The following is a 26,953-nucleotide window of genomic DNA, read 5'->3' on the forward strand; positions in this document are numbered from 1 at the left end:
TCCCAGATCTTTGGGAAGGAAAACATGGAATATTTTCCATGTGATCATAGGACTGGTCACTGGTGCAGTTTAAACTTCTTGCATATGAGATGTTTGAATTAAAAATTAAGTATTTATGGACGTGCTTGACTTTTAGACATCTCACTGAACTGAGTGTTCTTCAGCCCTTCAAAAAGTATGTAGTAACTTCTGAAGTTGAAAATCATTAACTTCTTTCTCCCTAAATTCCCTCCCAGCTGACTGGAATTGCAATTGGAGCTGCAGCCATGCTCCTACTTGAAGTAGTTTTTCTGTTTGTCATGTATGGGATAAGGAGACTAATTATCAAGTACTTACCATGTAAGTTTTAAATCCAATTTTTCCATAAATCTTGAGTCTTTTTGTAATTTTCAGTGGTAGTTGTTTGCTGCAGAGGTGTGGTTCTTGCAGGACAGCAGCTTTAAAGGATGGAGAACTTGTGTTGGTTCCCTTCCCCAGGTGTGAGCCCAGAACTGTCACCTGCAGCACCTGCAGCTTTCATTTCTTTGGGGTGTGAGCAGTGTCAGCCTCAGGACCAGCTGTGAATTCTGCAGAGGAATTCACCCCTGCTGTGATTTCACTGTCACAGATGGAGAAATGATTGAATTAGAGGTTTCCTTGAGGAGATTAAAACTGCCCAAGCCTTCAGTGTGTTTAGAGAGCCCTTTATCTCCTCTGGGGCTGAGGTGGAGCCTCAAGGCAGCCCTGCCTGGGTCTGGCTTGGCCAGGGCTGGGCAATGAGGGATCCCAGGGTGGTTTAAATCCCAAACCCTGCCCACAGGAGCTGTTCTGGAGGCAGCAAAGTGCCCAAGCTGTGCTCAGGTGTTCTCCCAGCTGCTGCAGGGGGTTTCTGATGTGATGCTTCTGTTCCAGAGCAACTTCAGCCCCACGTGCCTCAGTACAGGTTCCGCAAGAGGGACAAAGTGATGTTCTACGGGAGGAAGATCATGAGGAAGGTGAGGGCACCTGGTGAAATCCAGTGTAAAGTTGAGAGGTGTAAAGTTTGCAACACTGCACTGGCAGAGCCTGGCCCAGGGCCTCCAGCCTGTAAATGTCACTGGGATGCTGTGGGTGTTTCAGCTCTCCTGCAGTACTGACTGCATTCCTGGTGGAGCAGCAGCAGCTTCTCTTTCTGGCCAGACCTTTCCTCTTTGAAAAATATTTGCAGCCAGTGAAGGCAGGAATAAATCAATGAATATCTAACTCCTGTATGGAATTGATTAAATATCCCAGAATCCCAGACTGGTTTGGGTTGGAAGTGACCTTAAAGATCATCCCAGATTGCTCCAAGCCCCATCCAACCTGGCCTTGGGGACACTTCCAGGAATGGGGCATCCACAGATTCTCTGGGCCACCTGTTGAATATTTGAGGGTTGTTCTTACCTGTTAAGGTGCCTAATTTCCCTCAAATTTAGGTCTGAGAAGATCAAAATGCTGCTTTGACTCCTGCCCTTGGTGCCTAAACAGAGAGATCTGGTTATTGTCAGCCTAATCTGTATTTGACTCTGCCCAAATACCCGAGCTCTGGCCAGGGCTGCAGGGCTCAGCTCAGAGGGGCAGTGACAGACCCAGAGGCAAAGGCACAGGATGCAAGGGAAGGGCCCACCAGGCACAAGGAAAAAGTTCTTGGGCACAGAACAGCTCTGGGACAGGGTCAGGGATGGCATTTCCAACCTTGGAAATTTTCAAAGCCCAGAGCACCCCAAGGGAACTTTGAAATCAGCTCAGCTTTAAGTGATCAGGTTGGTAAGGGACCTCTACAGGCTCCTCCCAGCCTAAAGCATCAGATTTTAACACTGAGATGAAGAAGCTGTTCATTGAAATGCAGCACCAACCAACAACCCCAGGCCCACTGAGGTCCCACCAGCACAAGGGGATTTGGGCCAGCACCTTTCCAGCATTTCCAGAAACTCCCTTCAAAACTCTCTTCATTTAATGGTCTGTGGCTGCTCCCTCCAACCCCAGGGGTCACATCCTCCCCAAAGAGCTACTGAGCAACCCCACCAAAGTGTCAGCTCTCAGGGCAGACACCTGGGTACAGAAAAAGAAGTGGAAATTCACTTTAGTCAAGGTTATCATTAGAATTTATTGATATGAGACAAACTTTGTATGTCACCATGTCAATGGAGGAACAGCATGTCCAGATGTCACAGAGCCCATGCAGGGACTCTCCCTGCCCTGGGAGCACAGGAGACCACACACCCCCAGCTGGGTGGCATTGGGGACATTTCCTGGGGCAGGAATGCTCCAGAAATACCTTGGATACCTTGGCTGGCTGATTTGGCAGAATGCAGCACCCAGCAGGGACCCAGGGAAAGGCAGCTCACTCCAAGCCCCTCCAGTCACAGGGGGAAAAAAGAAAACCTAATGGAGGGGGGTGAGTTTCCAGGAACCCCTTCAGGGAGATGAGAGCACTTGGGCCCTGTGGCTCCTCAGAGGAGCAGCTGGGGTGGGGCCACATCCCCAGCAGGGCAGCCCAGCATGGCTGGAGCCTTCCCAAGGAGCAGCACAGCCATGCCACGCTCCAGCCTGGCATCTGCCCAGTCAGAAGCAGGGTTTCTCTTTTAGCACAACCATCCCTGTGTTGTAACCACTCAGACATTCCCCTCTCAGCAGTGCCCTCTCACAGCACAGCCAGCCTGTCATCCATGCTATGATGAAAATTATCTTTATAATCTTTACTGGAAATACATTTTATGCTGGATTCTACTTAAAAAAAAAAAAAAAGCCAAGTGCTGAGCTTTCATCTTCTCCCAGCTTATGAAATATTTGGTTTGGTCCTAAGTATCTTGCTAAATGATTAGAGAGGGAATAGCAGAGTATTCCCCAGGCACCTGGTAAATCCACAATGGATTTATTGTAGAAACACACTAAACTCTCTAACTCGCTCCAAATGGATTTCAGAGCCCTCTAAAACCCTCCAGAGAATGAGCTGTTTGTGACAGGACACACGAAAAGCAACCCCAAGTTCAATGAGTGACTGAGGAAAAAGGACAGGGGACGTGCCAGCCCAGCCCCTGTGACAGGGCAGTGACAGCCTGGCCATGGCACCACTGCTGCACACCTGGAGAGGAACCCCTGGCTCCAGGCACACACAGGTGGGAGCTGTGTGCTCCTCCTGGCAGCTGTGACAAGTGACAAAGAGGGCTCTGCTCTCAGCCATCCGCCCCCAGCCCATCCCAGTTCCCTCTCACATGTAACAGCATTGATCTAGAGATCTCATATTGATGGGTAATTATACAGGATTAATTGCACATCAGTCCATTGTGGCTACAAGTTCATTAGGTTAATAACTCTACATAGTGACAGTAGTACAGTATCAGCTACTTCTCAATACAAACTCCCTACCCTAACCTTAATTTGTAGGTCAGAGGAAGACCTTCTAACACAGTGACCTCCCAATAACCTTTAACATTCATTTTAAAATCATTTTTTCTAGAAAACAAAACAAAAAAAAATCCAGTGTGGGGAAAACGCACATATATAACCAAAGCAGTGCTTAACAACCACAGGAAAACAGAACATCATCTTGGACTCTTGTTTCAGCATCTTCTGTGGACCCTGGCAGTGTCACTCCCAAAGGGATCCTCAATGCTCCGTCAGTTCCCAAGTCCATTAAACCATTTCCCAGCTCCAGATGTTTCTGGCCTCTCACCATTGTCTGTAGCAAGAGCACACAGAAACACTTGCTCATGTGCACAAGACTTCCATCAGATTCCATGGAAGAGCTCTGGAAGGCTGCAGCCTTTCCTTCCAGAAGCCTTGTTCTCAAGTGGCAGCACTCTCACCTTCTCTTCCAGCCAGGAGAGAGCTCCAAGTCCCTCCAAGTTTTACTCATTCCTTCTGCCCAAAGCTGTATGGGTATCCAATAAAACCCCTCTCACAGTATTCCCAGGAAATGATTCAGAAGAGGAGATGATTTTTCAACCAAATGAGATCCTCTGGTCCTGTGTGTCAGACCATGGCCAAGAGAATGAGCAGCTGCCATGGACGTCCCAACTGCAACAGTCAGGGAGGGGAGCCTGACTGAGAGGGACAGGCAAAGAGACCCAAAGTCACTCTGTGCTCGAGCTTGCCTCTTCCTGGACTCAAATGTTTGATTCCATTTGCTCTAGCAGGAACTGGTGGATCATGTCAAAAGTGGGACGATCTTTGATATCCCTGCTCCAGCATTTCAGCATCAGGTCGAACACAGGGTTAGGGCACAGAGGAGTCTGGGACAGATAGATCTGAAAGGAAGAGTCACAATGTTTCAGGGGGGTTCTCACAAAGGAAATGAACCTTTACTCAAGTAACACCAAGAGACAGTTTCATTCCAGGGTTACAAGACACAGCCACCATGCAGTGTTTGGAATCCCTCCAGCTCCAGGCTGGCAGTGGAGTCTGGACAGAGCCTCTCAAACAGCACCACGGACACTTTGCCAACTTGTCTGATGAGCTGCTCACAAAACAGGCCTTTGTCCCCCAGAAAACATGAATGCTTCTGGGGCATTTGTCCTCCAAGAGACAGCAAAACACAAACCAAACCCAAATTTACCACAATAAAATCCAAGCACTTGCAACTCACCGTAGACAGCCCATGAGGCTTTCTAAGCATCGTGACAGCTTGTTAGCAGAGACAGAAAAAACACCTTTTAGAGCTTATCTACAGCACAGCTTGGCAGAAGCATTTTATTTCTCCCTCTCATTTTTTAGGCTCACTTCTTGTAGGCTCTTGGCTAATCATTAGTATTGGGAGATGGTGAATAAACCCCAGATCATTTTATTTCCCTTAATTCTCTGCTTAATTCCCTTTATTTCCCTTAATTCTCTGGTGCTAAAGGTGAATTTTGGGGAGAACTGTTCTCCACAGCTTTGGGTACTGAGGAGATGGAGTGTCCTGCACCATCACTGGTATCTATTGAGGGCAGCAGCAGTGGGGACAAAGTGACACAATAGCCTTTCAGCAGCTGGAGATGGCCAAAGGCTTCTTGGAGATACTACAGGGAGAATCTAATCCCCAATCTGCTCCTTCCCACCACAAATCCCTCCTGCTCCCTCATCTTGCAGAGGCAATGCTGGTGGGAGAGTGCTGACAGAGGAAAGGAGCAACAGGACTGTGTGGGAGAGCCTGGAAAAGCTGAAGACAGGGCAGAGTGAAGTGGTTTAGAACAGGAAATAAACAGGACAGGGCCAAGGGGTTCTTCCAGTGAGACTCCAAGAGAGGAAAACTTGGAGAGCAGTGAGCCCAGAAAAGGGGAGAGGAGAGGGAAGACAGGTGAGAAGCTGAGTAGGACATTTTATAAAACCCCCCCAAGTGAGAAGCTGAGTAGGAAACAGGTGAGAAGCTGAACAGAACACAGGACAGAGGTGAGAAGCTGAGTAGGACAGAGGACACAGGTGAGAAGCTGAGTGAAACACAGGACACTGGTGAGTAGAAGCAGAGTAGAGCACAGGACACAAGTGAGAATCAGAGTAGGACACAGGTGAGAAGCTGAATAGAACCCAAGTGAGAAACTGAGTAGAACACTGGTGAGAAGCTGAGTGGAACACAGGAGAGAAGAAGCAGAGACTGCTGCAGCTGAGGGCAGCAGGGAGGGGGAGGCGGAAGTGGCGGAAGTGGCGGAAGGAAGTGGCGGAAGTGGCGGAAGTGGCAGAAGGAAGGAAGGAAGGAAGGAAGGAAGGAAGGAAGGAAGGAAGGAAGGAAGGAAGGAAGGAAGGAAGGAAGGAAGGAAGGAAGGAAGGAAGGAAGGAAGGAAGGAAGGAAGGAAGGAAGGAAGGGAGAGCTGTTTGTTGTGTTTGCTGCTCACCTGCCTGCCCTGGCTGCGGAAGAACTCGCCCGTGTTCTCGATGACCTGCTCATCTGTCAGGAGGCTGTAGGGCTGCTCCTTGCACAGCACAAACATCTCCCACAGGGTCACCCCAAAGGCCCACACGTCACTGGCTGTGGTGAACTTGCCCTGTGGACAGAATCACAGAATCATGAGGTTGGAAGAGACCTCTGAGGTCATCAAGTCCATCAGTGCCCTGACACCCAACCAGACCATAGCACCCAGTGCCATGGCCAGTCTGTTTTTAAACACACCCAGAGATGGTGATTCTACCACCTCCCTGGGAAGAGCATTCCAGTCCTTTATTATTCTTTTGGTGAAAAATTTCTTCCTAATATCCAGCCTATCCTTTCCCTGCTGTAGCTGGACACTGTGTCCTCTGGTTCTGTCAGTGCTGCCCAGTGGAAGAGACCAACCCCACCTGTCTGCAGCCTCCCTTCAGAAGGTGTGGAGAGCAATAAGGGCACCCCTGAGCCTCCTCTTCTCCAGGCTAAACAGCCCCAGCTCCCTCAGGGGTTCCTCACAGAGTTTGTGTTCCCAGCCCCTCTCCAGCCTCATTGCCTCCTCTGGATGCTCTCATCTCAATGTCCTTCCCAAGCTGAGGGGCCAGGACTGGACACAGCACTCAGGGTGTGCCCTCACCAGTGCCGAGCACAGGGGCACAAGGACCTCCCTGCTCCTGCTGGCCAGAGAGGATCTGCTCAGCCCAGCAAAACCCATTTTATAAAACCCTCCCAGCCTGCACTCTGTGCAGCCCACACCTGGGTGCACCTGGGGAGATGCTCCAAGCAGAGCCAGCACAGCAGCTGAGCTGCCCCCACCCACACCCATGGGCATGCCAGGGTTCCTTGTAGGGCAGCAGCAGCACCTGGGGGCCCCACAAGCCCCAAGGAGGTGCAGCTTTCACAGAGGCAAAGCTCTGTAACAGGGAGCAGGTCCCAGAGAAGGACAGGGACTTCTGTCCCTCCTGAGACAGTCTGTTTGCAGCAGGGTAAAATAAACTGAGGGAGGGGGACAGTCACTGCCTCCCTCCACCCAGAAGAGCAGAGCTCACAGAAAAGCCTTTGAAAGGGAAGCAAAGCCCTCAGGGTGAAAGCAGAGCCAGAGCAGACTACAGACTCTTAGAGAAAGGCCTGAGATAATTTTAATTTTTGCACATGTAAGAAGCAGTGACAATCTTCTTGCTGTCCCTGTTTTCTGTCTTCAAAAAATGTGCCCAAACTGGCTGTGTTTGGAACAATGTGTTTCTGGAGAAGTAAAAAGAAGATTGCTCAGAAAATAACACAAAACACTTGAGGGGCTGGAGGGCCTGTCTGGGCAGAAAACATCCCAGCCCCACTTCAGCCAGGCTTATCTGGCAACCCCTGCAGTCTGTCGAGGTTTGGAGGATGTTCACACGGGGGGGTGGGAGTGATTTATGGTTTAGATGCAGCCATAAGCAGGAAAAGAGGGTGGATTTCAGAGAGCTTGGGCCTGGCAGCCTGTAGAGCAGAGGTAATTACAATTTTTCTGGGTAGCTGTTGTAAGAAAGTAACTCAGCAACTACTACAAGGGAAAAAAAAAAGTTAAATATTCTCCAGACTGGATGTGTTTGGGCTGTGGAACAATCTCCTGAGGGGAGAGAGCAGGACCCTTGGATGTGAAAAAACCCCACAGCCTCAAACCAGACACTTGAAACCCAGGAAATTTTGTCCCTGCCCCTCTCAGTTTCCCAGCTGGGGGGATAAGCAGAACAAGGCAACTTCCTCAAAATTCCAGCAGGAATGTCAGGCACTCATGCCCAGATGAGGCCTTAGGGATGGGATGCCATCCAGAGAGACCTGGACAAGCTCAAGCAGTGGCCCACAGCAACCTCAGGAGGTTCCAGCAGTGCTGGAGCTGCCCCTGGGTCAGGAGGACCCCCAGGACCAATCCAGGCTGGGATGAGCAGCTGGAGCAGCCCTGAGAGGGAGCTGGGGGTGCTGGGGGTGAGAGCTGGAGCTGCCCCAGCCCTGAGCCCCTGCCCTGGGCTGAGCCCAGCGTGGGCAGCAGGGCAGGGGGGATTGTGCCCTGTGCCCTGTGCTCAGGTGAGACCCCACCTGCAGAGCTGCCCCAGCCCTGGCCCAGCACAGGCAGGAGCTGGAGCTGCTGCAGAGATCCAGGGGAGGCACCAGGGGGATCAGGGGATGGAGCAGCTCTGCTGGGAGGAGAGGCTGGCACAGCTGGGATTGTTCACCTGCACAGGAGAAGCTTTGGGGGGACCTCAGTGTGGCCTTGCAGGGCCTGGAGGGGCTGACAGGAAACATGGAGAGAGAATTTACAGGGGTCTGGAGTGCCAGGACCCAGGGAATGGCTCCCAGTGCCAGAGGGCAGAGCTGGATGGGATATTGGGAATTAGGAATTGCTCCCTGGGAGGGTGGGCAGGCCCTGGCACAGGGTGCCCAGAGCAGCTGGGGCTGCCCCTGGATCCCTGGCAGTGCCCAAGGCCAGGCTGGACAGGGCTGGGAGCAGCCTGGGACAGTGGGAGGTGTCCCTGCCATGGCAGGGCTGGCACTGGATGGGCTTTGAGGTCCTTCCAACCCAAACTATTCCATGACATTCTGTATTTCCAAGGCCAGGCTCCTTTCCCAGGATCTGAGTTATGTCCAACACAACCCTATGGATTCCTCACCATGGGCAGCACAGATATTGGTATTCCCAGATATTGGTGATTGCCTGGCACAGCTGTGCCACTGCTAGGGAAGGGAAGGGAAGGGAAGGGAAGGGAAGGGAAGGGAAGGGAAGGGAAGGGAAGGGAAGGGAAGGGAAGGGAAGGGAAGGGAAGGGAAGGGAAGGGAAGGGAAGGGAAGGGAAGGGAAGGGAAGGGAAGGGAAGGGAAGGGAAGGGAAGGGAAGGGAAGGGAGCTTTGTGCAGTGCCTACCAGCAGGATGCTCTCCCAGGCCATCCAACGGATGGGCAGCACAGCTCTGCCCTGGATCCTGTAGTAATCCCCACTGTAGAGGTTCCTGCTCATGCCAAAGTCTGCAATCTTGATGGTGTGGTTGTTCCCCACCAGGCAGTTGCGAGTGGCCAGGTCCCTGTGCACAAAGTTCAGGGATGCCAGGTACTTCATCCCTGAGGCAATCTGGGTGGCCATGTACAGCAGGTTGGAGTGGCTGCAGCAAAGGGAAACACAACAAAGAAAAATCACTGGAGTTCCCCCACACTCAGGACTTCATTGTATTTGATGTGTTAGTGACCTGTTGTTTTATTTTCTGCTATAACAGTGGAACGAAACTGTCTCATTCCAGCCAAGATCCTGAGCTGAGTAAGCAGGAACAGACAGGCTCTCCCTGAAATTCAGGCCTTCACAACCTGACATCCTTCAGATTTGTTTTTTTTTTCAATATCAAACATTAATCTCAAGATTTTCAAAGAGTTCGTGCATCAAAGCACCAACTTTTTGCAGAGAGACATGAAAAATTGAGCTCAGAATCTCATATCTTAAAAACCACTTAGCCTGGTATTTCAAACACCACCACTCTCGAATGCTTATATTAACATAAGTGTGTCACTTCACATTAAAGAGAGTTGACTTGGTTTTAAATATGCTAAGCATTACTGAAAATAGAAACAGATGCATTTTCCATCTAATTTAATTTTAATTCCTCCATTAGCTAAATGAAGATAGGATTAATAAAGCTGCAGGACACACAGACAGAGTTTGGACCATCAGACTCTCAGCATTCTTCCCACACTATTGCTCTGTGCTGCTCTCAGCCTGTTTCCCACTGCTGATGCTCAAATGCTTCACACGACCAAGAACACATCTGATAAACTGCTCACAGTTTGTATTTTTCAGTAAAGGTCAGAAAAAAAAGGTCTTTGCCACCAGAATACAAAGATAAAGGAGACTATCACAGAATCATGGAATGGTTTGAGTTGGAAGGGACTTTAAAGATCATTTTGTTCCACCCCCTGCTTTGGGCAGGGACACCTTCCACTATTCCAGGTTACTCCAAGACCTTCCCAGCCTGGCTTTGGACACTCTCAGGGTTGGGACAGCCACAGCTTCTCTGGGCACCCAGTGCCAGGGCCTCACCATCCTCTGAGTAAAGACTTTCTTCCTAAAATCTAATCTAACCCTGTCCTCTGGCACTGTAAACCCATTCTCCCTATCCTGTAACTATCTGTCTGTATAAAAAAGTCCTTTTTCCTACTTTTTATAGTCTGCAGAGCAGTAACCGCTCCCCTGTGCCCTGATAACCTGGCTGTTGGCCTGTGGCACAGCAATGGCCTCCAAGATCCCAGGTTTTCCCTTCCCCTGCTCAGCTGTGGCTCCCTCCCTGCCTGGGGCTGCTCTCCCCATCCTCCCTGTCCCACCTGAACCCTGGCAGGGTCCCATCAGCAGCTTCCTCCTGGCTCCTGCAGTTTCCAAAGCTCCACACAAGCAGCTCCATGAGCAGAGGGCCAGGAGGGGATGGGCCTGGATGGGGCTGGATGGGCCAGAGCCCTCAGCAGAGTCATGGTGGTGCCTCAGGGCAGCACCCCAGAGGCAGAGGGGCAGAGCTGCCTTTGGAAGAGCAGTGAAGCTGATGGAGAAGAAGCTGAGGGGGCTCAGCCTGGAGCAGAGGAGGCTCAGGGGGCCCTTGTGGCTCTGCACAGCTCCTGACAGGAGGGGACAGCCAGGGGGGTCGGGCTGTGCTCCAGGGAACAGGGACAGGAGCAGAGGGAACAGCCTCAGGCTGGGCCAGAGGAGGTTTGGGTTGGATACTGGGGTAAATTTTTTCACCAAAATGTTGTCAGGTCTTAGCACAGGCTGCCCAGACAGTGCTGGACTCACCATTCACCATTTAGAAGCCATGTAGATGTGGCACTTTGGAGACATGGTGGCTTTGGCAGTGCTGGGAGAACATCAATGACCTTAGAGTGTATCTCTTGATCTTAGAACATCAATGACCTTAGAGTGTATTTCATGATCTTAGAACATCAATGACCTTAGAGTGTATCTCTTGATCTTAGAACATCAATGACCTTAGAGTGTATCTCTTGATCTTAGAACATCAATGACCTTAGAGTGTATTTCATGATCTTAGAACATCAATGACCTTAGAGTGTATCTCTTGACCTTAGAACATCAATGATCTTTCTAACCTAAATGATTCTGTGAGCAGCCAGCCAGAGACAGCAGGGAGATGCATTTCAAGTACCAGAGAGCCATCAGGACTGAAGAATGTGTGATCCCTGTGCATGAAAGGGCTGCTCCCACCAGGGATGCACCAAACCCTGGGTCTGCAGCTGGCTGGGGTGGCTGCACTTGTCACATCCATCAGATGCCCTCAGCACCAGCAGAGCCAAGCTGCTGGTGGGGCAGGGGCATTCCTGTCACTGCCAGGACACAACCCCTTCAGAGCTGTGTCTGTGACACTGTCTGCCTGGCAGGGACAAAAGGAGAGTGGAGGATCAGTGGGAGACAATGAAAAACTAGAGGTACAGCCAGGTAATGGAAAGCAAGGAAGAGCAATGTGGGTGACAGTGCTGAAGTCAAATGAGAAGCAAAGAGGAGATAAAGAAAGAACATTCTGAGGTTTTGGCCAGGGAAAAAAGCCACAAGTGTACAGGTGAATGAGGTTTCAGATGGGCAGAAGGGGCAGGAGACTGGAGAGAGCTGGAATCTATTTCTTCTCAGACACAAATCCTCTCTCCTCCTACAGCTCCTGCATGTCCTGCCTGCAGGACACCAGGTTAACACTCCTGACAGGACCACTGACAGGTCCTGGCAGCAAGGCTGGTGCTGTCTGGCCAGGGTAAAACCCAGCCAGCTCCTGCCCAGCACATCAGAGCTGGCTGTGCCTGCCTTGTGCCTGAACCTCCTTTGGGGAGGAGCACACCAAAGGCTCAGCAATGCTGCAGCTCCTGCTCAGTGCAGGGCTCCTTATCAAGCAGAATATATTAGTCTACATGACTCTCCTCTGGGAAAAGCATTTCTGCAAGAGCAGAGATGTTTTTATGGCAGATTTAATCCTTCCATTGAGGAGGGAGACAAGTGCCACTGCTGACAAAATGTGGTTTTCTTTGCCAAATATTCTCCTTTTGTTGGCTGGTGAAATCTTCTCCTTACTGAAGCTCCACACTCAGCTCCTCTCATGCAATATTTTTTGGACACCAGAGAACATATGAACCTTCTTAAAAACCTAAGAGAGATTCCTGATTTTCATTCCCAAATTCTTGTTGTAATGCAACTGATTTTCCTATCAATGAAATATCCACTAACATAGAAATGGTCACCTCAATAAATATATCTAAGGTGGTCTCTGTGACCAGAACAGCTCTGTCAGGGGCACTTCAGGGGAACACAGAGCTCCAGAGGCCTCAGGAACAACCCCACACCACGGCAAGGGCCAGGCTGCAGGAGGGTCCCTGCTGGCAAGGCACAGCAGGTAAAACTGGCAGCTCTGTTTTGCTGATTCATCCCAACAAGCCAAGCAGCTTCTCTTACGTGACACAGGGGATGTTGTTGGAAATGGCAAACTTGCTGTAGATCTCCCTGTGGGACAGGAACTGGTTGAGGTCCCCGTTCTCCATGTACTCTGTGATCATGCACAGCGGGTCCTCCCGCACGCACACGCCCAGCAGCCGGATGATGTTGGGGTTCTTCAGCCTCGACATGATCTTGATCTCCTTCAGGAAATCATTCCTTGTAAAACAGAAAACATCTTTGAATGACCTTGAAAACACCTGAAGCTGCTCCTTTGTCTGAGGACAGCACAAGGGCTGTGTTCTGAGCTCAGAGTGATTTACACTCTGCACACATGACTGTGAAACTGGTTCTGAGCTCGTGTTCAGCAAACAGAATTAATGCAGCATTTCAGGCTGACACTGCAGCTTCCCCTACCCCCCATTCCCTTCTGTGTCCTGCTCCTCCAGGAACACATGGAACACACACCCCAGACACCCTCCCACAGCAGTTGCCCTGTGCTTGGGGGGTGTTTGTTTCCCCCCCAGCTGTTGGCACTGCAGGTGCACTCACCTGGCTGTTTTGTTGACATCTGATCTCAGCATTTTCACTGCCACAAGAACAGGCTGGTGAGTGAATTCTGAGGATGAGACTCCCAGGAATTCCAGCAGGCCATCAGCTTCACAGAGGTGCACCTGCAGGGCAGAGGCAGCTGTAAGAGCACACACAGGCAGAAAACCAGAGGAAAACAACATCACAGCAAGGTCACTGGTGGTCACTGCTGGCAGATTGAACCAGGGAATGATCCAGTGATGGTGACACAGCTGTGATCAGGAATGACCCAAGGGCTGGCCCTAGATCCTTACATAGCATCACCCATGGCCTAGGAGCCCACAGGGACCAAACCAGGTGAGTCCCCACACACTGGGTTTTCTGCATTCCTGCAGCAGCCTGGGCCAGCCCAGCTCACCCAGCACCCACTGGGGATGTGCAGGAAGGCTCCTGAGCCTGGATGTGTCTGCTCTGCACTAAAGCACCTCACACAACCCCAGAACCATCAAACCATGGCCTGGCTTGAGGCATTGCTCAGACTTCACTGAGGAGCGTCCAAGAACTACAGCCAGTTATCCAAAATCCTCAAATTCCAGAGGGAAAAAAAAAACAAAAAAGGAGAAAAGTGTGTGCATATGTGTCTCTGATATGAGCACCTCACCTGTAGGTATACCCAGAGATAAAGAGATAAATACTCCAATGACTACACACAATTCCAAATTTCTTTCAGTAAATTAATGGTTAGTGATATAAAATTACTGGCAGTGTTGTACAAAAAGGGGTGACAAGACACTTTCTTAAGAAGTTACCAGAATGTGCATCCAAATGGAGAACTGGGTGGGGAAAGCAGACAGACCTGAGGGTGTGGATAGGAAAAAGCACTGGAAAAGAGGAGCAGACTGGATGTGTCAGTCAGAGACTTGCAGCAGTGAGGGGAATGTAATGGGAGCATGATGAATTTTGTATGAAGAGAGCAGCAAGAACTGATGTCACAAGCATGGTGAGGGGGAAACTGAGCCAGCAGAGAAAATGGGACAAACCTGCAGAACAGGAATGAGGGTACAAAGATGCTGCTGCAGTCCCACAGAGAATGAATCTGCTGTGGGAAAGCACAATCATGAGATCTGGGACAGGTCAGAGCCACAGGACTAAGCACAGGTAATTCCAAGGTGATGTGTCACCAGGGAGGGGTGGTGCTGCTACCTTGGGAGCAGGGAAAACAAAAGATTGAGAGGAAGGAAAAGTGGAGACCTGAAAAAAGCAGTGAGCCCTGTTTGTAGGAGCACACAGAGCCAGAGCAGTGGAGCAGAGCACATGATGGCCAGTTTGGGAAAGACTAAGGAGAAGGACAGACAGGGAAATGTGGTGCAGCACATTTGCAAAAGAGCCTGTGATACATGGAAAGGAACAAGCTCTGAATCCATCCTCAAGGAAAATGGAGATGGGAGAGCCATGTCCAGTCAACACAGAGGAGAGTTATTACAGTTTTTAGAAGGACAGCGTGAGAGGGAAGGAGAAACCAGAAACAAACCAATGAGAAAATCCTCTCTGTCCCACTTTTGGAGCACAGAGCAGGATGCAGGCAACAGTAGAAAGGCTGCACTGACAACCAGGTGAGGAGGATGAAGATGTCAGCACCTCCCCAGAAAACAGTGAGCCAGGAAGAATTGAGGGGACAGGAAAGAGGGTGGGGTAGGGAAGGTGGGGAGTCAGAATGGAGGAACCACAAAGATGGGCACATCACAGAGCAGGAAGCAGTCAGAGAAGGGCTGTGCTTGCCAAAATGTAATAGAGAAGCAAAATTTAGGGCTGTGAGTGAACAAAAGCTGGGAAGAAAAAAAGACAGTGGAAAAGTGAGAGCAGGAGAGGGAAAGACCTGCTCAGGATGGAGCTACAGCTGGTGTGAAAATGAAGCAGAGAGAGAAGAAAAAGCGAGGTGAAAACGTTAACAGCTTGAAAGGAGCTCAAGGAGCCAAGGGAAAGTTTGGCAGATGACAGATGTGTGCATCATTCTGCCTGAGGCTGCTGACAAACTGGGCTTGACAAGCAGCAATGCCAGAAAATATGAGGGTGCCACAGTGCTTGGAAATGTCTGTCTTTGCTTGGGTCAGTGTGCAGAACACCCCAGAACCTCCATCTGTGCCTGGGAGAGCTGTTCTAGCAGCCAGGATCAGTGTTAGCTGGACTGTGGAGAGTTTCCAAACCCACATGTCTAAAGGTGGGTGGCAACCATCACATTTGAGATGTCCATGGAAGATGTGAAAGTCTGAATTCCCAACCCTAGGTGGGAATTTACAGAGATATAGATAGCAAACAGAAAAAGTTTGCAAGAGCAGTTCCTCTATTGATGAAGACCCCAGTGGTACCAAGCAGAGCCCCACAGCTGCTCAGTGGCTTGGCCTGGGGGATATCAGCTTTCCCCAAGGGCAATTATAATTTTAACTAAAAGGGCAAACACACATTTTAATTTTAACTAAAACACTGGAATGCAGAACCCTCAAGTCCCACTGAACAACACCTCAGAAGACTCCTCTGTGCCAAGCACCTCCTTCCTGCTGGAGGACAAGCAGCAGAGTGGCTGTATGTAGGGGGATAGAATATAAGAAAATAAAGATAGTGTAGAAAGTAATCTCACCCCTAAGGAGATGCAGCTGGGCCAATTATCAAAGATTAGGAACAGGCCTGACTTTAACAGGCCATAGCTGTAAGCAATGAGAAGAAGAGTGCTGTAAAAGAGTGGGGTGGCTGGGTGAGAAGGGGGCTGGAGCCAGTTGGCTGCTTTGTGAAGAAGAAAGAGTCAGTGCTCTGAGGGGCTGCCCACAAGAAACACCAAGAAGGTGTGAAACTTTTGCAATAAGGAGATAACAGTATGGAACCCCTGCAATAAGACAACAACAGGCAAACACCCATTATAATTTTAACTGAAACACTGGAATGCAGAACCCTCAAGTCCCACTGAGCAACACCTCAGAAGACTCCTGTGTGGCAGGCACCTCCTCCCTGCAGGAGGACGAGCAGCACAGTGGCTGTACCTCTCCAAACTGTCCTTCCCCCAGCTTCTCCTTGAGGCGCAGCTGCTGCCGGGGGAACTCCCCCACAGAAATGTCCTTCTTGGTCAGGGAGTCCACGGTCAGGGCAGGCACTGCGTACATGTTGTTGCCAGTGACCCCCTGCAGGTGCACGATGTCGGTCTCAGCGTAGTGGGGCACGTTGTTCTGGAAGCCTTGGTGAGGAGTGGACTTGGTCAGGTCGGGCTCAGCGTAGTCCCCGCTGCACACTGAGGGGAGCAGAGACAGGGGAGTCACACCCCACTCCCTCAGAGCCAGTGGGGCCCAGTTCCCGCTCCTCCCAACCCCACAGCTCTGGGAATTTGCTGCCTTGTGCTGAGGGACACCTACATGGGACATGTGGGAAATAAATTTGTAGAGAATCCTAACAGAAGACTCACATAGTATGCATCTGTATGCAAACTTTGAAATAAAAAATACTAATTAAAAATACCATAAAATAAACCAGATATTATTAAAAGAGAAATAGAACTAGAAACAAGTTTCAGAATATATAATAAAGAAATAAAGAAATATATAACAAAGAAATAAAAAAATATAATAAAGAAATATAATAAAGAAATAAAAATAATAAAGAAATATATAATAAAGAAATAAAACTAGTTACTTTAAAAAAATAAAAAAGATACATTGTACTAAGACCCACCAAGAGTAATTTTAAATGATTAGCTTTAAAGCATTTACAACATAGTATTGCAAAAGTTAATAAACAAAATACACTTAAAATGTATTGTAGTTACGGAATAGTTACCTTCTAATTATAATTATAGCATCTATATTGTCTCACCCTTCACATAAAACTAAAAATAAAATAAGAGTTTTTAAAACACCTCTCAGTTGTCCCATCTCTAGTCAAAAAAGGGCTTAATCCAACAGGGACACACTGCTCTGTTTTACAAGAACAATACCTGCAAGCTGCCAGCAAATTCCTGCTCAACACAGCCTGTTCTAGCCAGCCCAGACAGGGAGGCAAGTCTGAAGTGATTTTCTGTTTCTGATTTATCCTAAGTACAATCAGTTCCCATTACCTGGTGCAGGGATGTTGCTTGCAATGTCAAACTTGCTCTGGATTCCCTCCTGTAACAAGAACTGATGGAGGCTTCCATTTCCCAGGACCCCTGGTAGCAAACTGCCCTCCCTCTTACAGCTTATTCACATAATATGGGGCAAGGCTTTAGAATTAACTCCCTGCAAGGTCAGTATTACCCAGAACATTTGTTCTGCTTCAAATTCACACCCTGGCTCAATCCAATCAGTCTCCCTGGGTAGAATAATGCTGGATCTTAGCAACTTGTCAGTGTGAGGAATGCAGCACTGCCCTTCCATTCACTGAGTACTAAACATTGTTGGAAACATTCCCTTCTGTGGGGGTCCAAAAGCTCCCCAGGGCTGGAAGCCAGGACACCACAGACAATTCCCTGCTCTATTTCCTTCTGGTGTTTCTACAGGAATTTCAGAGCTCTGGCTGCAGGAAAAGGTGTTAAAGGTCTTCTCCCAAGAATGCTGCAGGCAGCATCTCTACAAATGATGTGTGATTGCTCTGACTGCCCAAACCAGCTGCTCAAAGATGACCTGGGTAATAAATAAACAGTCTTCAAATAAAACAATAAAAGGCCAGACCCACTGCTGCTCCAGCTGTCACAGTTCCATGCCAAGAAGTGCCAGCGTTCCACAGCACTGCCTGAGCTCCCTGGGTTATTGCATTGCACAGGAACCAAAGATGGCAACTTGGCCACTGACAAGTGGCACATTTTACAATCTGACAGAAATTATAAAAGAAGAAACATGCAGCTTTCAGAGACTGATGATGTTACCTGAATCCTCTGCACTTTGGGAGAGCTCTGGAAGCTTTTGCAGCAGTGTAGCTGGCTGGTGGTATTCCAAATCCAGAGGGAAAGCACGTTCATAGGTGGGATTTGACTGGTGGATCTGGGTCTGGTTGTTGGCTATGGTGTAGCTGTAGAAGGAGAGGCGAACAGTGGCATCCTCCTCCAGGATTCGCCGTGGGGCCTGCAGAGGAGAGGGGAAAAACCAAACCAAAACACTGAGGCAATGTTCAGCTGTTAAGTAATGCCTTGGCTGCAACCACAGCAACTTCCAGTAACATCTTGGACAGGGCTGGCATCCTCCCCTGCTGTGACAGCAGCTTTAGCCACTCCATGGAGCTGTGCTTTTCACATAGTTCTGAGCTCATTAGGGTTAATGATTAGTTCTGAGCTTGTGTCTACAAAATAGCCCCATTGTATTACCTTCTCCAACCTTTTTTGAACATATTGCTTCCAAAGAATGATGATTATAATCATCAGGAGCAGCAGAATTATAGCCACAAGGCAGCCCACGAGGATGGAGGTGTTGGAGTCATCTGCCTTCTCCCCTATCCAGGTGCTGGTTACAGAAGATGTGGTTCCTGCAATCACAGAGAAGGAGAATCTGGGGTTAATGCACCAGAGGTTTTCTGTGCCAGGCAACTCCCTACAGCCTGGTAGAGAAAAGATCCTGGGCAGCTCCCTGAACATTAACACCAGCTGTGTTCACATTTTGCTCTTAGCAGAAATTCTCATTTTGGAGGCTCAAAGAGCTAAGAACTGTGCAGAGAACTTCTGCAATCAAAGATTGCTGTGAGCAGAAGATTCCTGCAATGGATTCATCCTAGAGCAGACAGTGCTCAGAGTTTCACTGGCTCCACACAAGTCCCCAGCCCATGTTCTGGGGCAGCCCTGGCCAGCTGAGGCTCAGGGGACTGTCACATGCTGCTCTGTGCACCAGGCACTGATTAGGCCATCCCCAGACCTCCAGAAATGGAAGGAAATACCAAATTAACTGGGATGCTCCTGTGGAATTCCCCAACACCAGAGCCCTTGGCATGGCCAAGGGGCAGAAGCCCTTACCCCAGGTGCCCTCAGTAGCGTTGTGCTCTGTTTCCAGGAGCTCCGTGGTGCTTGTGGCTGCCGTGACAAAACTGGGATTCACACTCTCCATGTCTGTGGAAGGAAGGGCAGAGTGTCAGCCCAACAAGCCCTCCCAACTCCTGCCAGCAGCCCCTGCAATCCCAGCCCCAGCAGGAGGGAGCTGGTGTTCAGGCAGCAGAGCAGGAACAGGAGGGGCTGCTGTCTGCAAGGTAAGCAACAAGCAGCACCCAGGGAATTCCTCCCTCAGGAATGTCCCCTCACTACAGCTGATTAGAGACTTAGGAGTAGAAAGCTACAGCCACACCTTTCCCTGTCAGTCCTGGTGGTTTTCTCCAAAATTTTTGTCCTTTTCCCTCCAGAGACTTTTAAAGCACCTCATAGCACTGACTTCTGCATCACAGTTAAGACTTAAGGAAAAAAAAGTCAGCCTCTATTTTTTAATAGTAATTTTTTTAAAATAACTTTTAAATCTGCTAAATATGGTCTCATAATCTCTAGATATACTTGAATTATTCCTAACAAAATATTTGGTAAAAAGAAGCAAAAATCAATGTCATAGCCAGCAGGCAGCTGGGGAAGTGGAGGCAGGTACTGGTCTCTTCCCTCTGGTGACCAGTGACAGCACTCAAGGGAACAGCTGGAGCTCTGTCAGCTCAGGCTGAGCTCAGGGCAAGGTTCTTCCCCCAGAGGGTGCTGGCACTGCCCAGGCTCCCCAGGGAATGGGCACGGCCCCGAGGCTGCCAGAGCTCCAGGAGCCTTTGGGCAGCGCTGCCAGGGATGCCCAGGCTGGGGTTGCTGGGACAGGGGCTGGGCAGGGACAGGGGCTGGATTTGATGATCCTGGTGGGTCCCTCCCAGCTCAGGACATTCTGTGATTCCATGAGATCAGCCAGGGATGTGCTGGATTATCCATCATCCATGCTGCAACTGGTGATGGCACAGGCCAATTGTGCAGGCAGCCACTCCCCAGGAACCTGAGCTGGAAATGTGGATATTTCCTCAAATCAGAAGCACTGTGCTCTCCTGGCTTTTCATTTCATGCTTCACTGTGCAGCCTTTCAGAATCAATCAGTTTGCAAACCCCAGGGTGATAAAAAGGAGCTCACATGGATTTCTCAGGTACAGAACAACCTCAGTTTCCTTTTCCTTTGGTTTGTGGGAGACAGGGCCTGGACTGGATGATCCTGGTGGGTCCTTTCCAGTTCAGGATACTCTCTGATTCTGTCACAGACATTTTCTGAAAAATCCTTTCACTAGGATCTTTTCTCCTGAGAAGCTGGGAAGCTTCAGCTTCTCCATGTTTTGCTACTTTAGAATGTGATTTAGAGAATTGTTTACCCAGCACGTGAATTGTTTTTACTTGATGACCAGTGACAGCCAGCTGTGTCGAGGCTGTGAGCAGTCACAAGATTTTATTATTCCTTCCTTTCTAGCTTTCTGATGTCTCCTTTCTCTTCCTTTAGAATAGCTTTAATATATCATTTTCCTTTAATACAATATATATTATAAAATAATAAATCAGCCTTCTGAAACATAGAGTCAAGATTCTCATCTCTTCCCTTGTTGCAGTTACCTGCAAATTCCACATGATTCTATGATCTGTTTCAAATAAAACAACTGCTCTACAGTCCAAATTTTGGTTGCCCTGGTCATGCTTCTCCTCACATGCATCAGCATCAGCCTGGAAAGCACCCATTGCACCTTTCAGCCCCTTCAGTGCCTGTACAACTGTGGGAACCCAGGAAATTCCTCTGGCTGCCCTGGAGGACTGGAGACCCTTGTCAGGGGGCTCAGAGACCCTAGCACAGAACCCAAGACCCCTGTGCCTTTGATTTAGCCCTTGGAAAAAACAATTACCAACCTTTATATGAAGGATTACAAGCCACAACAGTTCAAGTAGAATGACAGAGAATTTATCATGGGGTGGAAAAGTAGATTTTGGGGGTTTTAGAATGGGGGTTCAGGGGGCAAGATGGAGGAATCTGGGCATGTCCAGCCCTTCTTCTTCTTCTTGGCCTCCATCTTCTGCTGTGATCTTGGCACTTTTAGATTAGTTTAGAGTAGAAGCTACTCTCTAACATGGGTGATAGGTATTGGAAAATAATTGTAAATATTGTAAATGTAGTTTTTAGTATAAAGACATAACACAGCCCCAGGGGCAGGCAGAGTACCTGGAACTGTCCTGCTGGATGGACCTCAGCTGGACAGGAGAAAATATTTTATAGATAAGGAACAATAAACAACCTTGAGACCAAGAACTGAAGAGCTCTGACTCCTTCTTCAAGCACCAGGCTGGGAAAAGAGACTTTTTAACTTTTTCTCGGGCGGATGCTTTAGTAGGGGTAAGCATCAAGGTTTAGGGCCAGGCATAGTGGGGTATCTAACCCCAGTTTGGGCCCTGGCTTTCAGGGAGTTCAATTAATCATTGTTCTAAGATCTTCTTTGATGGGGAGGCCTTATTGGCATCTTGGGCTTGTGACAGCACAGTTGCTTTTTAATCTTAGCTACTTGGATAACGTGACCACTCTTTAGGCCATTATAAGGTTAATTTGGGTCTCCTGTATGACTGTGGTGGCTGGCATAGGATTTACCAACCCTAGATTTGCTATGGCTAAGTCAAGTTTACACTCATTGCTGAATATTAACTACTGCTGAGTACCCTCAGAGGTCACCCTGAGCAGCTAGAGAACCCGGATACAACCTCCTCCTGCCCCTGTGCAGCCACTGTCCCACCAAGCCCACACATCCTGCATGCACAGCAGCTCCTCTGCTCCCTGTGCACTCCAGGAGTGCCTGGCTGAGGGAGCTCTCACCTGACTGGAAGGAAATCTCGCTCATCATCATCCAGGTGTCGGCGAAGTAGAAGCGGCACAGGATGGCCTTGCCCACGCGCTGCTGCAGGGGCACGGTGACAAACCTGGCACTGGGGTTTTTGTCATCCAGCACCGTGGCCACCCCCACGGGCTCGGGCTCCCAGTCTGCGATCAGCCTGGGCTTGAACAGACACTCCACCCTCTGGAAGATCTTCACCCCCTTGGAGAACATGTTGTTGCAGTGCACCTGGGAAGAGGAGCAGGGATCCATCAGAGAGGAGATTTACTGGCACCTAAATCAAGCCCCAAGGGTGTTGCACTCAGGAAAATTTTCCATTCCCAGTATGTCCCTGTATGAATGCAGAATGAGTGACTTCTTCCAGTGTGCAATGAGCACTCTGGGCAAAAAGCTGTTCTGAAACAGCTCAATTTTACCTGCAAAAGCTACATTAATGGTCAGATCCTGGCAGACTCTTCAAAAGGCCCATATAAAAATCAATCAAGCAAACCTTTGAGTGATTATTCAATGGTTAACTTTAGATTAGTATGAATAATCAATCTTGGGTACCCAATCACCCCTTAATCAAGGGTTACCCAAAGTTGATTAATTGTACTAATCTAAAGCCTTGCAGACCAATTCTCTTTGGACATTTAACCTAAGGGAAGGAAAAAACACAGTGTTAAAATGCTGGTATCATTTGAATTGCTTGACATAAGTAGCTGGAATTGTTAGGCCACAAGCTGAACTTTATTTGAACTACATGGCTCTGTTCTTCAAGTCAAAAATGGATTGGAATGAGCCCTGGAGCTAATAATCTGATCATTAATAAAAGTAAAGATGGATTGTAGTGAAACTTGCATGTAACAATCTCATCATTAATAATAGAATAGACAAAGCTGCAGCTTAAATATTACTCAAAGATCAATAGCTGGAGTGAACAGCCCTTAGATCCTGGTCTGTGAACTGGAACAACCATGTTAAAAAAATGAACTACTGAACCCACCACATCCCCCACAGAAACCAGTCTGAGAGGCCAGTGTGCAAACAATGGCACAGCAGCCATTTGGTAATGAAACAGAGAAGAGCATGGGGAATCCAGACCCTGATACTGCCCTTGGATTCTTCTTCTGTCCCTCCTGGCATGAGGGGTCCCAGGCATTTCTTTGTCCTTGGTCCCTCTTTTGAGATACCAGCTCAAGGTATGACATATCACAATTGATCTCTGCCATTAGATGAGAATTGTGTCCCAAATGTCTTTGCATTTAGAAACTTTTAGCAGCTGCAGCCTAAGTTAATTCCTTCCAAAAGCCACAAACCAGGACAAACCCAAGCAGATATTCCCCTGAAACACCCCTGCTCTGGTTGCACACCTTGAAGACAACTAAAGGGTCTCAGTTCTAGGGAAATCATCATCTATCCCATTCTCCTAGTGGCTCAGCATCTGGTTGAGCTCTGTTATGCTCAGAATCTGCAGTTCTGTTAAGCTCAGGGCCACAACATCTCAGCACTGTGGCCACTGACCAGCAACCAGAAGAAATAAGGTGACTCAAAGCCTTCAGTATCCCTCAGCCTGCTCCATTCCCACAGCCACAGTGATCCAACCCCTCCCAGAGACCCCAGGAATGATTTCCTGGTGACTGTGGAGCATTTGCCACTGTGACAGCAGCAGTTCCCAAATCCCCTACAGCCCTGAACCCTATTAATTGCTTGGCCTCTGCAAGGTCCTGCAGTGAAGCACTAATGAGGACAACAGGCCTGATGAGTAGCAAAAAGACAAAAGGAGGGTATTTGCATATAATTAAGACCAGATGAAGCTTAGACAACATTATTCAATAAGGAGAAACAGTCATTCATAAGCAGGCAGGAAAGCCTGATGCCTGGAATATACAATTTGTGCCATATTTGGACAGGAGTTGGATCTGTTTCCATCCTGGACTGATACAGAGACATTTTCTATTGCAAACATCTCCTACTAAAGTCCAATTTTACAGCCTGCAAGCCCATGCAATGCAGTTGCAATGTTACTGACATTAATTTTTAATAGTTTCTTGAATACTAGGAAAGCTCAGAGGACTGGGATAAAGCTATCAGATAAGAAGATGCAAAAATTATCCACAGACCACTTGGCCTGTACAAAAGAAATGCAAAGCTGAAGGAAGCAACATTCAATAAATAATGAAGATTAATTTATGCTAATCAGAACAGCTTTTTAATTAGATGGTAGATGAAGTAGCTGTTCTTATGATCTGATGTGTTTGTTTTATAAAGATGGTTGTGTTTATGAGACAGATTTTTGGAAGGCATCTGTCTCCAATTAGCATAGTGTGGGCTTGTGTATTATATTAATTTGATTAAACATTATCAACTAGTAAGTCTTACAAATTTTAAGGCAGAAATTCTTCTCTGTTTTTCTAAGAGGAATGCATTCCTAAATCAACATTATTTGCTGCTTTTTTCAATGGCCTGAGGGAGACAGCAGAATCACCAGCAATAAAATAAACTAAATAGGAGGGAGGGAGTTTCCTAAAATAATCTCAAGGACTGACTCATGTCAGGGTAGTGAACTCAGGAACAAAATCTAAGTGATGCTTTCCACACTGGACTTTTATCCTGGACACTAATAACTTGGAACTGATTTTTAGCATGATCCCAAAGCCTTAATGACCACTGGCTCCCTCTGTCTTGGCTTGGAGGATTAATATCATCACAAGATTCACAAACAAAGAGGAATCGTCCAAAAGCAGGAAATTGGTACCATTCTTTTATGCAATTTGATGGAAAGCCTGCATCCAGATCCAGATTCTGTACCAAAAAGAGTAATCAGCAAAGAAAGAAAGGATTGGGTGGCTGCTCCAAAAATGACCCTTGGTCTCACCAGGAAGGCACTGAGAAATCTGCCAGCTTAGTTTACTGAAGCAAAGATTAAAAGAGTGGTTTAATCATGGTTTAGAAGCAGAAGGTTCCTGAGAAGGCAGGACTCTTTTTTTGCCAGCAAAAGCAGGCAAACAGCCAAGGGTTGCAAGTTAAAAATAGACAAAATAAAACCAGAGTAAGTAACCACCAAAACAATTTACTTAAGGATGTGGTGGGTTCTCCTTCATTTGAAATCTCTACAAGAAAAGCCACCAATCCTTTTTAAAAGATCCTGCTGTTTACTACAGACTCAAAGTTCAACTCGTGCTTTTCCTGTGTGTTTAAATAATTTCCCACAGCACAAGCACAGGCTGAGGCATCCAGAGAAATGTTTGGTCAAAATGGAAGCACAGCCACGTTCCTTTACCTCAAGGGTCAGTAAATCCTACATCCTAAATCCATCCCAGCTGCCTAAAAACTGTTTCAGGTGTCTGCTTTTTATTCCTTCAAGTCAAATACTGGGAGGAGAGCCTGAGCTCTGAAGAAGCAAGTGCTCATCTGCTTCACCTGTCTACACTGGAAAATTTGGGATATGTCCTGCTCAGATTCTGGATTCAGGAGAATACAGGGAAGAGTTCTCAAGGCCAGCTTGGATGGGGCTTGGAGTGACCTGGTCTAGGGGGGGGTGTCCCTGCCTGTGGAAGAGGGTGGAGCTTCAAAGTCCTCTTCTGCTTTGGGAAGAGTTCTCAAGGCCAGCTTGGATGGGGCTTGGAGTGACCTGGTCTAGGGAAAGGTGTCCCTGCCTGTGGAAGAGGATGAAGCTTCAAAGTCCCTTCCAACCCATTCAATGCTCCAAAGGGGCAAGCTGGGAGCCCCCAGACCCAGAGGCTGTCCCCTGGAGAGGGAGCAGGCTGAGTTACCTTCATGGAGGTGAAGTTCCTTGGGCGGTCAAACTGGAACTCCATCTGCACGGCGCCCGTGCTGAAGCTCTCGTTCCTCCAGCCCACGTAGTCATAGCCCGGCCACACGCGGTACTGGTGGCTCTGGGTGAAGTCATCCAGCCCCAGCACTCCATCTGTGAGCTGGCCCAGCCCTCCATACAGGTGCCTGGCCAGGGAGAACCAACAGTCAGCCAGAGCTCCAGTGGGAAACCACATGCATCTTTCAACTGGTTCCACTGGAATTTCCAAAACTTCCATTTTCCTGCTCTAGACCCATCCTGGGCAGGAACTCTCTCACTGTTCTTATGCAGCAGCACCTGGATGTTGTTTGGGCTCAGATTGTAGCATCATTCCCAGCTTGGGAAAAGGCAGAAGTTTTTGCACTGCTGTGAAGGACCAACAGCAAAGCTGAGCTACAGGCAGAGCCTTGGAGAACAAAAACAGACACTGTGGAAAATGACACTGTGTGTTCTGCCAACAGAGCTGGAGCTGCAGCATCTCACCAGGCATGGCAGGAACACTGCTCCATCCTCTGCTGGGGGAACTTGTGGGGAACATCCTGCAGGCAGGCACAGAAAGGCAGGAAAGTGGGAAGTGACATCATGGGCAGCTCATGAGCCACAGCCAGGCCTAACCAGATCGTTTCTGGCATTGTTCCTAAGAGAAGAATGTTACTGGATCTTTCCAAGGCTGACTGGACTCTTTGCCAGGACCCTGCCTCACCCCACTCCTGTGTGAGGGTGCAGAGCCCCTCAGAGTTTCCCAGCACTGTTCCAGAGTAGAAGATGCCAGTGTGGCACAATTCTGACCCCTCTGCAAGTCCTTGGCTCTGCAAGTCCAGCCCTGCTGAGCCCTCCTGTCACTAGACCACAGGTACAGGTGCCTTTGAACTCCAAGCCAGGATTAAGAGCTGGAAGAGGCACATTCCTACCAGTCAGGCACATGAACTAGAGGTTAAAGTAGTTTCAAAGAGTCCTGGCTTAGCAGGTTGGGTTTTGTGCTTACATCTGCAGCTCCCTGACATTCCCAGGGACCAGCTGTCCACCAGACCCAGGTTCCTAAGTTAGTGCTGAACATTCAACACCTATTCTGTACATAAAAACCTTTTTTTTAAAACATCCAAGCTCTACTGTGCCAACCCAGCTTGAAACCAACAGATACTTATATATAAAAAATAATGTTACCAGAATTTTCCAACGTCCTACAAGCATGAAGAAGTGTTTGTTTGGGTGTTGCCATAAGGTAGGAAAACCATAAAGAAAGGCTTCATAAAATCAGACCTGCACTCCTTGTCAGGCTAGCCCTTTGTAAGTCCCTATGTGAGAGCAATCTTAGTGAGAGCAGCTCATTAGCATAACAATCTGTTCCTGGGTGAGAAACAACTTACACCTGTATAAACTGTTTTTACACTGTTAGATAGAAAAATGGAAACTATCTCTCACAAAGAACTTTTCCTGCACGTACACACCAGGGATTAAGTGACCAATCCATACAGAATAACAACTTGTTTCTGACCAATAAAGTAACTGGCAAGAAAGCTCCTGGCCAATGGGAGTCACACACGAGGTCTGCAA

General features: G+C 48.4%; 1 protein-coding gene across 3 annotated transcripts in view; it reads right to left on the reverse strand.

The window, feature by feature from the left end:
* Positions 1-2,079: 2,079 nt before the first annotated feature.
* LOC139603125 (discoidin domain-containing receptor 2-like) overlaps positions 2,080-26,953 on the reverse strand; it is a 65,333-nt gene continuing 40,459 nt past the window's right edge. For 2 of the 3 annotated variants that reach the window (XM_071453604.1, XM_071453605.1), the window contains exons 7-17: positions 25,359-25,545; positions 21,585-21,831; positions 18,752-18,844; positions 18,113-18,270; positions 17,678-17,873; positions 15,828-16,072; positions 12,817-12,938; positions 12,286-12,483; positions 8,728-8,962; positions 5,808-5,957; positions 2,080-4,247 (exon numbers count right to left, since the gene is read on the reverse strand). In XM_071453604.1, coding sequence (XP_071309705.1) covers positions 4,107-4,247; positions 5,808-5,957; positions 8,728-8,962; positions 12,286-12,483; positions 12,817-12,938; positions 15,828-16,072; positions 17,678-17,873; positions 18,113-18,270; positions 18,752-18,844; positions 21,585-21,831; positions 25,359-25,545 — 1,972 coding nt within the window. In that variant the 3' untranslated portion in view covers positions 2,080-4,106. Of the gene's footprint in view, positions 4,248-4,585; positions 4,624-5,807; positions 5,958-8,727; positions 8,963-12,285; positions 12,484-12,816; positions 12,939-15,827; positions 16,073-17,677; positions 17,874-18,112; positions 18,271-18,751; positions 18,845-21,584; positions 21,832-25,358; positions 25,546-26,953 lie in introns of all 3 variants that reach the window. The other variant, XM_071453606.1, reaches the window with a different exon arrangement.

This window comes from Agelaius tricolor, unplaced genomic scaffold, assembly GCF_023055355.1.
Source record: "Agelaius tricolor isolate 1412-34295 unplaced genomic scaffold, bAgeTri1.0.p SCAF_37, whole genome shotgun sequence".
Classification (NCBI taxonomy): Eukaryota; Metazoa; Chordata; class Aves; order Passeriformes; family Icteridae; genus Agelaius; species Agelaius tricolor.